Source organism: Rhinolophus sinicus, linkage group LG04, assembly GCF_036562045.2.
Source record: "Rhinolophus sinicus isolate RSC01 linkage group LG04, ASM3656204v1, whole genome shotgun sequence".
NCBI lineage: Eukaryota > Metazoa > Chordata > Mammalia > Chiroptera > Rhinolophidae > Rhinolophus > Rhinolophus sinicus.
In genome coordinates, this window is record NC_133754.1 from 102,620,198 (window position 1) to 102,632,888 (window position 12,691).

The 12,691-nt window shown below is 44.7% G+C and overlaps 1 protein-coding gene across 8 annotated transcripts in view; it reads left to right on the forward strand.

Moving 5' to 3' along the window:
* FRY (FRY microtubule binding protein) overlaps positions 1 to 12,691 on the forward strand; it is a 439,561-nt gene that overhangs the window by 381,782 nt on the left and 45,088 nt on the right. For 7 of the 8 annotated variants that reach the window (XM_074330087.1, XM_019749603.2, XM_019749609.2 and 4 more), the window contains 4 exons: positions 1,335 to 1,514; positions 3,048 to 3,209; positions 5,428 to 5,502; positions 7,768 to 7,935. In XM_074330087.1, the coding sequence (XP_074186188.1) occupies positions 1,335 to 1,514; positions 3,048 to 3,209; positions 5,428 to 5,502; positions 7,768 to 7,935 (585 nt within the window). Of the gene's footprint in view, positions 1 to 1,334; positions 1,515 to 3,047; positions 3,210 to 5,333; positions 5,503 to 7,767; positions 7,936 to 12,691 lie in introns of all 8 variants that reach the window. The other variant, XR_012495619.1, reaches the window with a different exon arrangement.

Consider the following 12,691-nt stretch of genomic DNA (forward strand, 5'->3'; position numbering starts at 1 on the left):
AATATTTTTGTGGGAGAATCATGTCAGTCTGCCTGGGGGTTTTCAGAAAGACAAAGATGGTAAAGTGAGTCTTACAGGAAAAGTAGGCATTTGATAAGCTGATAAGGAGAGGAAGGGCGGTCCAGGATGAGGGAGTAGCATGAGTGAGGGCACTTGCCTGGTTTGGGGAGCTCCAGGGGTGGCCTGCGGGAGGTCGCCCTGTGGCCCTGCTCAAATTGTGTGGTCTCCGCCCTGCCTGCCAGAGGGAGGCAAGGAGTGGCCTGAGGAGGTCTAGAAAGACCACTGTGGCTGGAGTGGGGTTCTGGACCGGAGTAGAGACTGCCCACAGGGAGACAGGTTCAGAGGCCCTTGAAAGAGTCCAGACAGATCTCACTTACATGTAGAATTGAAAGAACTAAATAAACAAAGAAACAAACTCATAGATACAGAGAACAAACTGATGGTTGCCAGATGGGAGGGGGATTGAAGGTGGGTGAAAAAGGGGAAGGGATTAAGAAGTACAATTGGTAGTTACACAGTGGTCATGGGGATGTAGGGTATAATATAAGGAATATTGTCAATAATATGGTAATAACTATGTATGGTGTTAGGTGGGTACTAGACTTATCAGGGTGATTGATTTGTTACGTAAATTCTAATCACTGTGTTGTACACCTGAAACTAATATAATATTGAATGTCAACTGTAATTGTAAAACAGAATGAGGGAACGGAAGGGAGAAGAGGGAAGGGAGAAGAATGAATCCAGGCAGAGGCTGGAGAGGATTCAGCTGCAAGTGCCGGCAGGAATGGAAAAGAGGGGACAAATTATCAGAAGGGAGGGAAAGAGTGGAGTTAAGAATGGCTCCTAGATTCCTGGGTTAGGTCATGAGGAAGATACGGAGCAGAAAGAGAAGAGGCCTGAGGGCAGAGGGCAGGTGCCCAGGAAGCAAATGAAGCGGGAAGAGCCTGAGAAGTGGGAGAAGGACCAAGGAAGACAGGAAACTGGGGTGGGGAGAATTCTGAGGGAGAGTGAGTGGTCAGTAGCATAAATGCATTGGAGATTTTTTTTTTCCAAATTAAGGAGGCACCACATTAGCAAAAATGGTATCTTATTTTAATTTTATTTGAATATGGACACAACTGGTCTTTTTTTGTTTGCTTGTGTCCTAAACATAGCTCATCTTATACATGAATTGTCCTTTTATGTCATTTGCCTTTTACTTATCTCGGAATTTCCTGCACTGTTTTAAATCAGTGAATTCTGACTAGTCATGAGATATTTCACTAGTTAGCATTATGTCAGGTTCAAAAAACTGAAATGCTTTTAACCATTGCGTGTTTTCTTTTCCTCAGAGCGTTCACTGGAGAGAAGCTCTGAACATCTTAAAGCTGGTGGTTTCTCGGTCAGCCAGCCTGGTTTTGCCGTCCTACCAGCACAGCGACCTCTCAAAGATGGAGATCCATCGCGTGTGGACCAGTGCTTCCAAGGAGCTGCCGGGGAAAACCCTGGACTTCCACTTGGACATTTCCGAGGTCTGCTACCTGTGTCTGTAAACTTGAGCATGAATGTGTAGTGCCAGAGATCAGATGTAGGGGCCTGGGGCTACGAGGACTAAGGCCTGAGCGAGCTTGCTTGTAAGAGCACCTTGAGTGTCATGTGCACTGGGGCTCCAATTGGCAGCTTTTAGAAATAGAAGCTACCATTATATAAAAAATGATTTTTAAAAAGGTAACGTTAACATGGAATGAATGACCTTAAGCATTTTAAACTATGGCTGTCACTCATTCTTTATCTGACAACTGTCACATCCTGTCTCTGTGTCACCTTGTTCCCTGAATTGCAGGAATACAGAATCTGCCTTTGCGGTACTTCCCGAAGTTACACTGCTTTCTAAACCATAAAATTATCTAAATTCTTTCCTTGGGGGAGAAGAGGGTGCCAGGAGAGGGACTAGTGAACCAAGCTAAGGAGTCAGGGAGAAGAGAGGGCAGGAAGTAGTCAGATTTACCTGCTGGTCTGTGAACGAACATTCGGGAGGCCTGTACTTAACCATTTTAATCTAAAGTGTAAAAGTACCTCACTTTCCTGTGTGTCTTGCCCTGTGACCCCTAAGCCCCCGCAAAGCAGAAACTACACACTGTGCATTTTGTAACCAGGGTCTGGAACGGGGTCTGGTTCATGATGGGTACGTAATAAATACTCTCCAACGCTGCTGAATGAATAAATTCACTGAAGGAACATTCCAGAACTGACTCGCTCTGGGAAGCAGGTTGTATCCAGGTTGAGTTTTCTCACATTGTGCTCTCATTGACCCTTCACCGTTTCTGTATTCTGCAGCCATGGTGATAACCTTCGTCTATATTTAGTATGTATTAATATAGGATATGAAGGTATCAAATCGATACTTTTCAGTTTTTAATATTCTTAACCTTGCTGGGGTGGGCGAAGCTACTTTTCCTCTTTGATGTAAGTTTACTCTGTTCCAAAGAGGTAGAAAGCGTGTGCCAGTCCACTGCCCAGGCCAACACCAGCTGTTTCAGGTGGAGGCCACTAGCTGGTCTGGAGGGACGGGAGCTCGGGGTGCCCACCTTGTCACCACACTCTGGGACACACAGGAAGAGAATCCGTGGCCCTGATCTCGTTCACTTAAATAACTGAAAAGTAGAAATTTCTAAATGATCGAGAGCACGTAAAGATTGGGAAAAGGGGAAGGACTTCCCGGCTCGTTTTAGGATTACGAGACATTCTTTCAAGCTTAAATACCTGAAAACTGTTTTCCTGAGTGTTTTGCTTCTAATCTTTACGAGTGGTTTCTAAACTGTGTTTAAGAACAAGCAGCTGGGTTTGTTTGCAGCTGCTAAGAGGGTAGGAAAGTATGGAAGACACAAAATGACTCAGAGTGTGTATTGAGCATCAGGAAAATGAGGCTGTTTGTAACGTTGGACAAATCTGCTCTGACTTTTAACCCAATAAGCGGTTCTTGGTTGCTGCCAGGTAGCATGACCCCAGACACCCCAGAACTGTGAATGAGGTGGAAGAAAGTTGCTTTTGTGTTCTTTCTCAAGACGCCCATCATCGGGAGGCGGTACGACGAGCTGCAGAACGCTTCTGGGCGTGATGGGAAGCCCAGGGCCGTGGCCGTCACCCGGAGCACGTCCTCCACCTCGTCGGGCTCCAACTCCAATGTCCTCGTTCCCGTCAGCTGGAAGAGGCCCCAGTATTCTCAGGTACAGAGCCCTGGACCTGCAGGCCTGGGGGAGTGTAGGGGACCTGCCAAGAGCCCGTGTGACGGGGCGTCAGCACCAGTGATGAGGACCTCTCAGCATTCCAAGGGACCCTCTCTGTCCTTGAACAGCTCCTTACATGGAGTCTGACACTGTTGCATCGACACACTGGTGCTGCTTCTCTTAAGGCTTAGACGCGAAATCGGGTCTCTTGCCCATGGTGTTCCTTCCAACACTTAAAGAAACCCTGCCCCCTCTGCCACTCACCCACAGGTGTCCTCTGTGCGCCAGGTAGCACATCCTGGGTTTCATCCAATTCTCCAATGACACTGTAGCTGCTCTCCTCTGGGCACACCCTCCACTCACTGTCCCTGCGCTCAGTCTGAGGCCCACGGAGCACAGTGGGACCACACCTGGCATCACAGACTCAGGCCACATTCATTCTATGGGGCCTGCGTCACCATACCAATGCCAGTGCGCTGTCACATAAAACCTGCATAATAGGGCTCTTTGGTGACATGTGACAGAAGCCCAGGGAAAAATTACCATAAGTGGAAAAGGAATTTATTAAAAGAAACTCTTGTGTCTTGGCTTCCAGTGCAGCTGGATTCTAGTACACAATTCAGGGCCTGGATCCTAGGCTCTGACTCTCTCTCCCTGTTTCTCTGTCCCTCTCTCCCTTTCTCTCTCTGCCTGCCTCTCTCTCTCTGTCTCTTTCTTTCTCTCTTTATGTTTCTGTGTGTGTGTGTGTGTGTGTCTTTCTGCCCCACTTCTCACTGCCCCACCCTTCCTAGGCTTGGCCCTGCCTTCCTCTCTGCTGATGTCATTCTCTGGCAGGCTTTTCCTATATGAGGCAGCAGCCACCTCTGGCAGCCCCAGACTTACATGGTCTCCTGCTCTGACAATTCCCTCCCCACACCCAGTTGTAGGAAAAGGACTTGCAGCACTTATGAGGATGGCAGGGCCACCTGGGTGGGACAGGAGCATCCATCTCTAGTAGGTGCCAGGCAGGAAAAAGCACTTTGCATGCGCAGCAGGGCTCACCTTCACTGTCAGGTTAGGGAAACGGTCACAGCACAGCGCCCGCTGCGGGAATATAGCAGGTCCTGGGAGCGCTCACTGAGTTGCTGAGTGAGGGCGCCCACTATACTTTATTGGGGACTTGGCAAAGAAAGGAAAAGTGTACACCCCATCCCACATTCCCCTGTACCGACCCTTCCCAAAATACTCACTAAAATGTAGGGAAGTGGTTTACAAACTCCTGCCTGCCTTCAACACTGAAAAGCCACTGTATAGAGCGTCCCTTCCCTAATTTGGAAATAAGGATGCAGTGAACAGGTCCATTAGGAGAGAAAGTCTGTGCATGACACTGGCCTCCCAGCAGTCTCCACACAAACGGAAATCAGATTGAAGGGAAAGCTCACTTTAAACAGTGGGAAGGTGCCTTGAGAAGTGGTGACGCACACTTAACATTTCTAAGACCTCATTACTTCCTTTCTGTTCTCAACCCACCGAGCACTCTGGGACCTGGTTTATCTGTGTCCTTGGAAATGTGATGGGCTGCACAGGAATCTCCATGCTTAAGGGGCCAAAATGTAAGGTTTATGAACAAAACCAAAAGGTACTAAACTGTTTGACTTCGGAAGAATAAACTGAGAAAGATTTAATCTTGCAAATAATTTCTTTAACTCTGCACAAAGTTAGTCTCCCCTTTGAGGAAACAGATTTGTGCTGTAACTTAATAGATTTCATTTAGGTGTAAGGAAAGCCTTACTAATGCCGGAAGTTGTAGCATTCAAGGAAACATTGATTATCGAGGGCAGGAATGAGTATCTCCTGCAGAACGTTGGGACTGATTTTCAGACCCCCTGCCCTTGGGAAAATTTCCATCAGCACTGTCCTAAGGTGACCCTTACTTTACATTTTCTAACAGTCACTTAAAAAAAAAAAAAAAAAAAAAAGGTTTAAAGGAACAGGTAAAATGACATATTTCCTTTAACCTAATATATCCACAATTTTATTATGTCAACAGGTAATCGATGTTACTATTATTAATGAGACGTTTTACATTTTTTAAAACCAAGTCTGCGTGTATTTTACATCTGTTCTCACTGTCCACATTTCCAGTGTGGTGGCCCTGTGTGGCCAGAGGACACACCATTCGAGCAGATTTGGTCACAAGATGCCATGATGACAACCTGCCTGTGTGTTTCTTTTCCAGAAGAGGACAAAGGAGAAGTTGGTACACGTCCTTTCTCTGTGTGGCCAGGAAGTGGGGTTAAGCAAAAATCCATCAGTAAGTTCTATCATGTATCACATGTATTTCGGTGTCATATCTTTCTTGCCTTTTGTCTGTTTTTCCCTTTGGTCAAAACAAGTTTAGAGGATTCACCTATGACATGTATCATATCCACCTTCTAGATCAAACCCCTAGATCATTTCTTCCCACACTGTGATTTTTAATGTCAGTTCAAAAACAATGAAAGATTTTGTTGGCTAGTTGTTCTAGTTTGTCTGTAAATAATTCTCAGTTATCTTCATTTTTTTAAATTTCTTAGATTTTTCTTATAAAAGTGCCCAGCTTCCTAACTATATGTATGTGATGATCTCAGCACTACCATATCTGATTGCTTTTGGGTAAAATTTCACTCTGTACACACACCTCTTACTGTTATGTCATTATTTTACTCACATACAATAAAGGTGAAAATGACACACTATCATGCTTTTTTCTCATATAAACTTCCTCTGATGTTACAGTTTATAAAAACCATGCCATCAGACTTCGGAATAGCTGAATAATTAAAGTATTAGGAGTTAGCTTCTGAAGCCTTCATAAAATTTAGAAAATTCAAATTGTGTGTGTGAGTCTATTGTAGGAAAAGCAATAAAAAATCTCAGGGTTTGGTTTCACCAGGTATATTTTTATTTCATTTCTAACACAACATCTTTATTATTAGCAAAAAAAAAAAATTCAAGCTAAATAATTTCCCAAATAAAGTAAGAATTCATGAACGGTGTCTCTGGGAGCTATTTTTCAAGTCCCTGCTCTATCTGCTGACATGGTTCGTGAACACGTGGAATAGTGGAGGCTCATAATTTCATAAATACTTGCTGAAGGGCCAGTGAATCTTTTTTATGGTGTGGGAAGGTGCCCAGCCCGCCATCTGCTCGGCTCGGCCTCCACTGAAGTCACCTTTTGAGTGTTATTGATCAGTGGGTTTGTGGCTGCTCCTGTGACATTGATTAGGGCAGAGGGAACCAGGTGACAGTGGCAGGGGCAGGCAGAGCACCCGAGCCCATGGGGAGAGAGACGGGAGCATGCTGACTCAGCAGTGCAGCTCTGCCAGTGAGGGCCACTTCTCACCCCCGGCAGTGCTGCATGCTCCTTCAGGTCCACGTGCCTCCCTCTGTGCCCAAGCCCTTTGTGGCTAGAAAGGTTTGCCTGGGAGGTGCTACAAGTAAGAGCAGCAGCTCTGCGAGGAAAGGGAGCCCTCAGCGAGGAACAGGTTGCCTTCCTGTCTCACTAGCAAGTCGGCCTTCCATGCTGTCTGTCTCATACACCCATTCATAAACTGTGTGTCACCTACGTTTCATGAGAACACAGTGTGTGTCATGGCTGAGCTTAAACACTGGAGGAAAAGAACACATGCAAAGTCCTCTCACTCTTTCGTTACGTTTGAGACATATCTGCTATGCTTAAATTTTTAGAGGTGATTTGCCTGCTTTTCAAGGAAAAGCAGACATAGTAATGGGTAAACAAGGACTGTTGGGCACCTTACTTAATATCCATCTGTGTGAGGAGAGGAGGCACAGCCCAGCGTTAGCTCCGTTGGCAGCAGGTTTTTTCTACAGAATTCTAGTAACGTGGCCCAATGGGAAGAATGTAAACACAGAAGTGAATTTTAAAATGTTAACATATTAAATAGTTTAATAGGAAAAGAGTCTTCTTTTGTTTGAATGAACTGGACAGGAATTTAAGGATAAATTTTGAGCGTGGTAGCTCAGCTACGCTTCTGTAATTCAAATGAGAAAGTACTGTGCTTTTTGGCTTGTTTCTTATTCCTCAGCAGTTCCTGATTTATCTGTAAAAGGGTTAAATCCTGTGCTCTCAGCTTATTCTACAATTACATCTTGGTGTCTGGAGTCCTGAATATATTGTGTGGTAATATGCATGTGGTATGTGTGTGCGTACAAGTTCTAACTTCAGTCCGTTCAGAAACAGTGGAAAATTTTTTGGCTGCTCTGGTTTGTCTGTGAACACACAGTCAATTCACACACACACACACACACACACACACACACACACACGCAGTTAGGATCCAGTCTTCGTCCATTCAGAAGCCACGACTTGACTCTGGAACATTTCCCGGGGGTGAACTTGTGTCTTTGCACTGAGTCGAATCTGAAGGCACCTGTCCAACATAAATAATAAAAGAACATTCTAAAAATACCCGCTTCGGGGACTAGGTGTGTACTAGAAACACAGCGGGGACGGGTTTTTGTAGCACAGACAACCAAAGGGGCCGGGTGCTCAGGCAGGCGTCTTGCCTCGTCGTAGGTGATTTTCTCCTCGTGCGGGGACTTGGACCTGCTGGAGCACCAGGCGAGCCTGGTGTCCTCGGAGGACGGCGCCCGCGAGCAGGACATGGATGACACCAACAGCGAGCAGCAGTTCCGGGTCTTCAGGGACTTCGACTTCCTGGACGTGGAGCTGGAGGACGGAGAGGTACAGTCTGCTCTGAAAGTCACCCACTGACTAACGGCAGGCCCTTTGCACCCGCTAAATCCGTAACAGTCTGTCACTGGGAAGTTGTAAACTTTATTTTGAACCAACTTCTTCAGAGGACAGTGGCTTGGCCTTGGCTCAAGTCACCACGCCCTTCCTGTCTGAGCCGCAGCACAGTCTGCCAGGCTATTTTTAAATGGCCGAGGTCTCACTGTCTGTCCACACAGAGGCTGGATGTGTGTGTAGTCCAACAGGGAACGTTTTCTAAAAAACACAAATTACGCGCGCTTGAGCCTGCTCACTGGCACATGGGGAAAACATTCTGAGGGTCCAGTGACTTCCAGTGGGAAACTGCTCGCTCCATCACTTCAAAGCTGGCCTGCTCCAACATGAGTGGCCGGTGAAGCCGTGAGAACGTAGAACAGGACAGGAGAGGTGGCTGTGCTGTGGGTGGGAACCATGTTCCCACTCATGCAGCAACTGAGGCAGATCCATTCATCTGAATGAGTGATAGGGTCAAAAAATGCCTTGAGTTTTGAAACCTGGGGTTGGAAGGAAGTGTGTCATCCCTTTGCTCCCGTGTTGACAGCTTGGGGTATGTCCCAGCTGAGAGGTAGTCTTATGCCTCAAAGGATGACAATGACAGTCACTGAAGCAAGGTTGGCACATGTAAAAATGCCTGGTACCGGGCCAGCTCATGGTATTTCTCAATACCCTTAAGCCTGTGTGTATGTAACTACATATACTCTGTTCCCCAAAGCAAGGGCTTTCTGCTGGTCTGACACTGACCACAGAGGCCCAGATTCAAAGTTTACCATACACTGTGCTGGGGAGGCACCTCCTAACTTAACTGTAAACCCACCTTCCCTAAAAAGGTCTGGTTGCTGACTAACCCGCTCATGTGGAGGGGATGTCCAGGAGCCATCCACTCTTGTCCCTGGGCCACTGCAGACCCTGGATGTCTGCACCAGCGAGGGGCAGTCCTGCCCTAGGAACAAACAATGTTTTCTTTATGGATTCTTTCCCTGGAAACCAAGTTTATCAGACCTAGCCCTTAACGAGTCTCAAGGCACTGACTGCAAGCCATCCTTAAAATGTCAGCTTTTCGCTTTGAGCTGTTCTAGAACCAGTAGAACATATTACAGAGTTTTCTGACTGTTAATCATAATCAGTGATAAATCAGTCACTAATTGTGGTGAGGACTGTTGAAAAAGTGTAAAGCAAAATACAACAGTTTTGAATACTTTCAAAATGTGTCTGCACAAGAGCTACGTGGAGTGTCAAAAGATTAGCTCCCTGAGCTGGGCAACTGACCCCATCTTTCCTCCTGGGCTGGAATTCCAGCTCGGGCCCCCTCTTCACTCTGGAAGTGAAACTAATGAGGGAAAAAGTGATGAAGCAAGAGACGCATCATTTTCCAGACTCAGCCAAAGAAAAATGTGTTGTGTGAAGTGACCGGCAGGAATGACATAAAGCAGGAGAATCAGACATGATTATAGAACAACTAACAAAGTTAGTTCTATCAAAATAAAAGGAGAGGAAGTCTGAGATGTCCGTCACTTGAGAATAAATACGACCCCAGTGTTTCTCAGGGACAATAAGTAGCAAATACTACCCCTTCTTCTAGTGTTCTCTGTTGTCCTGGCCAACAGGAACTAAAGCATCCTGGTGATGACTTCATCTTGGATGACGGAGATCGCATAAGACCCTCACAAGTGTGCAAGCACATGTTTTATCCAAATAGACTAAAGCGCGTGAGAAGTTTGCTGCATCTCAGTCGGTTATAGTAAGGGGTTCTAACGAGCTTATAGAGGGGTAGCGTGAAAATGCCTGCACTTGAGAGCCCTACACATCCAACTCTGAATTTCAACTCTGCCATTGACCTGGCTGCCTGCCCTTCAGCACAGTGCAGCTGCCTCATCTGTTCAGTGGGTATGGTGATGCCGCCTACAGAGTGGGTGTGAGGATTTAGTAAGATAATCTATGTGAAGCGTCACACAGTGTCAGGCACACAGACAGCATTCGCAGTGTCCGCTTCTTCATGCTGTCACTGGTGAATAATTTCAGTCTTTCCACAATTATTTAAGAAAAAAAAAAAGGACTTTTCTTTTTGTCATGTCTGTTCCTTTTCCTTAAATCGACTCAGAATGTATAGCTGCTGAATATCTGTAAGAGTTGGCCCAGGGATTTTGCAGAATCTTTAAAAGGTGCTTTGTCTTTGCTCGTATCTGCACATCAGCAGTGAACAGGTCACACGCACACAACAGCTTTGGGAGCAGGATCAGGTGACACCACCTTTTTTCCAGTTGATGACCCTAATTCATTTTTCCATGACATTTAACAATTTTCTCACAAATACTTAGTCATTCCCCCAAAAAAACGTGTTGTGGAGACCAAAGTTGCCATTAAAATGGAAAGCTTTTCCCAAAATTGCATTTATGATTTGTTATCCCGAGCCATCATCCACTTCTATGAGGTTTGGAATTTCTGGTATTTGATGCTGATTTTTCTCTGTGGGGCTTGTGTACCTTTCCTTTTTTTTAAAATTGCACCAACTAAAGTATATATTGTTAGCACTGTTCGTTGTGTTCAAACTAAGACAAAAGCACTCGAGTATCTTTAATATAACATTTTAAATAGACCTTTTATTTGTTTTTCTGTCCATTCAATCTGCTACCCAGGAGCTTCAGGTAAGAGGATGCTCTTTTTAATTCTCATGTGCTAGTCGATGTTTTGTTTTGTTTTGGTTTGGTTTTTTGCATCATAGCAGATTTATAACCACATAATTGCTTCTTCCTCCCGTCTAGCGTATGTGTGCCTATTTGCGTGCATATTTACATTGAGGGGTATGTGATGTAAGAAGTATTTTTCTTGGCTGCTCTAGTACGGAAGTATTTTCTAAAGCATAGATACAAGATTTAAAATCCTTATATGCCTGGTTCTGGGAGTTGCATGATTATATCCCTTGCAAGAGAGTTTTTAAATATGATCCAAGGGAGTCCTATGGTTTCTTATCAGGCAGTTGCACGACTAGATTGTTTGTTGTTAAATTCTTTTATTAAAGGTGAAATCAACTAGTTGCATCTAACAATATATCATAGACGCTTCCAATGGAATACTTTTGTTTTCCAGGAATTAGGAGCTATCTTTGTATGGTGACTGTATAAATTTTCATCCAATTGAGGACCCTTTTGCAAGTAAATGGGCTGCTAATAACTAATATTTACACCTGGACAGCAGGCATAAACCAGGGTCCTGCTGGGCAGGATGACCGGGGACCCATGACCACCCTGCACCTATGTCCTACCCTATTAACTCTGAGTAGATACATTTGGGGGGCATATTTTGACCACAGTGCAACCCAGTTCCTTCAACAATAATTCTTGTTTGATGGAATTCCAATATCAAAAAAATTATTTCAAAGACTATTATTTCCCCCTTTTCCAGAATGTTCACTCATTATTGCTTTCTCATCTCCTTATAAATCCTGAGGGGTTATCTAAGTTTGATAACTGACATATGCAAATTGCCGATCAGGAATAGTTAGCCAGCTTCTAAATTTTCTCACACATAGAAAATCTGTTGTGATCAGTAAAACACTGTTTGGACTTTTGAGCTCATTTGTAACATAACTTGCAGATCTGGCCTTTGGATGTAGGAAAGGTGGAGGGTCGCTCCCCCAACAGGTATTCCTGGGCCACGCTGAGAAGGCATGCTTGGCCTTAAATCAGCATGGACTGTCTGTCACTTAGGCGAGGCTACAACCCTGTCCTTCTCAGACACCACCAGGAAACAAGGTCAGCACCCTTGCCTCGAAGGGAGCCATTAGGTCCTCTAGCAAAACATCCAGGTATTATCCCCACAGGAATGGCTTTCCCTGACTCCCCATCCTCATGTCTGATTCATCCGGTTCCCAGCAGAGCTGCAGTCAAACCAACAGTCACAGCAACCCACGCCAGGTAGCCTCCTGTGACCTAGACTCTGCGCCTCTCTACAGCTCATGGTCAGTCTCAGGTTCATGGGGAGAGCTCGTCCCACCCACCCACTGACTCGGTGCAAGACAACCAGTTTTATGGATTTACGTTTTATATTTATATTTGTATATTCCTCCCAGTCATTTTCACATTCTTTTTTCTCTGTGTAGTACTCTCATTTTTCTTTACATTTTTTTTCTTTTAATTTCTTCACACATTGCATTTCCTTTTTCTTCCCAGAACTCTTGTCTTTTCCACATTTTTTTAACTGAAATAAATAGCTATTTTTAAATCCCAGCACAACAGGCTTTTCCACCATAAAAAAAAAAAAAAAACTATTTGTGGTAATTCATGCCAGCAGATGCAGATAAAAGGAACACATGCACATAAAACAGCAGACACAGCTGAAGAATGTGGAAATTACATTCTGAGTGATTCTCTTGATAATCAGCCCGTCCTAAGAACAGTCGTGAATAGCATAAATGGGTGTGAATACTGATCATTTCTATGTCATATCCAGAATGTGTTTGGGATTCTTACCTGTTGCCTTCTACCATGAATTGCCAAAACAGACTTTGGGAAAACTAGGAATCTGTTATGTGAGAAATCTGTGAGAATATTCTGGCAAGGTTTGTTTCACTAGGAGCGAGAAGAAATAGACCCTAAGCCAGAGGAAGACTAATCAGTTGAGAGCTCACTAATTTTAACAGTCATTTGCATCTCTCATATTATTATGCTATTAACAGAGCTCTCGTCAGAAAAAGTTATTTTATTTCAGTGAG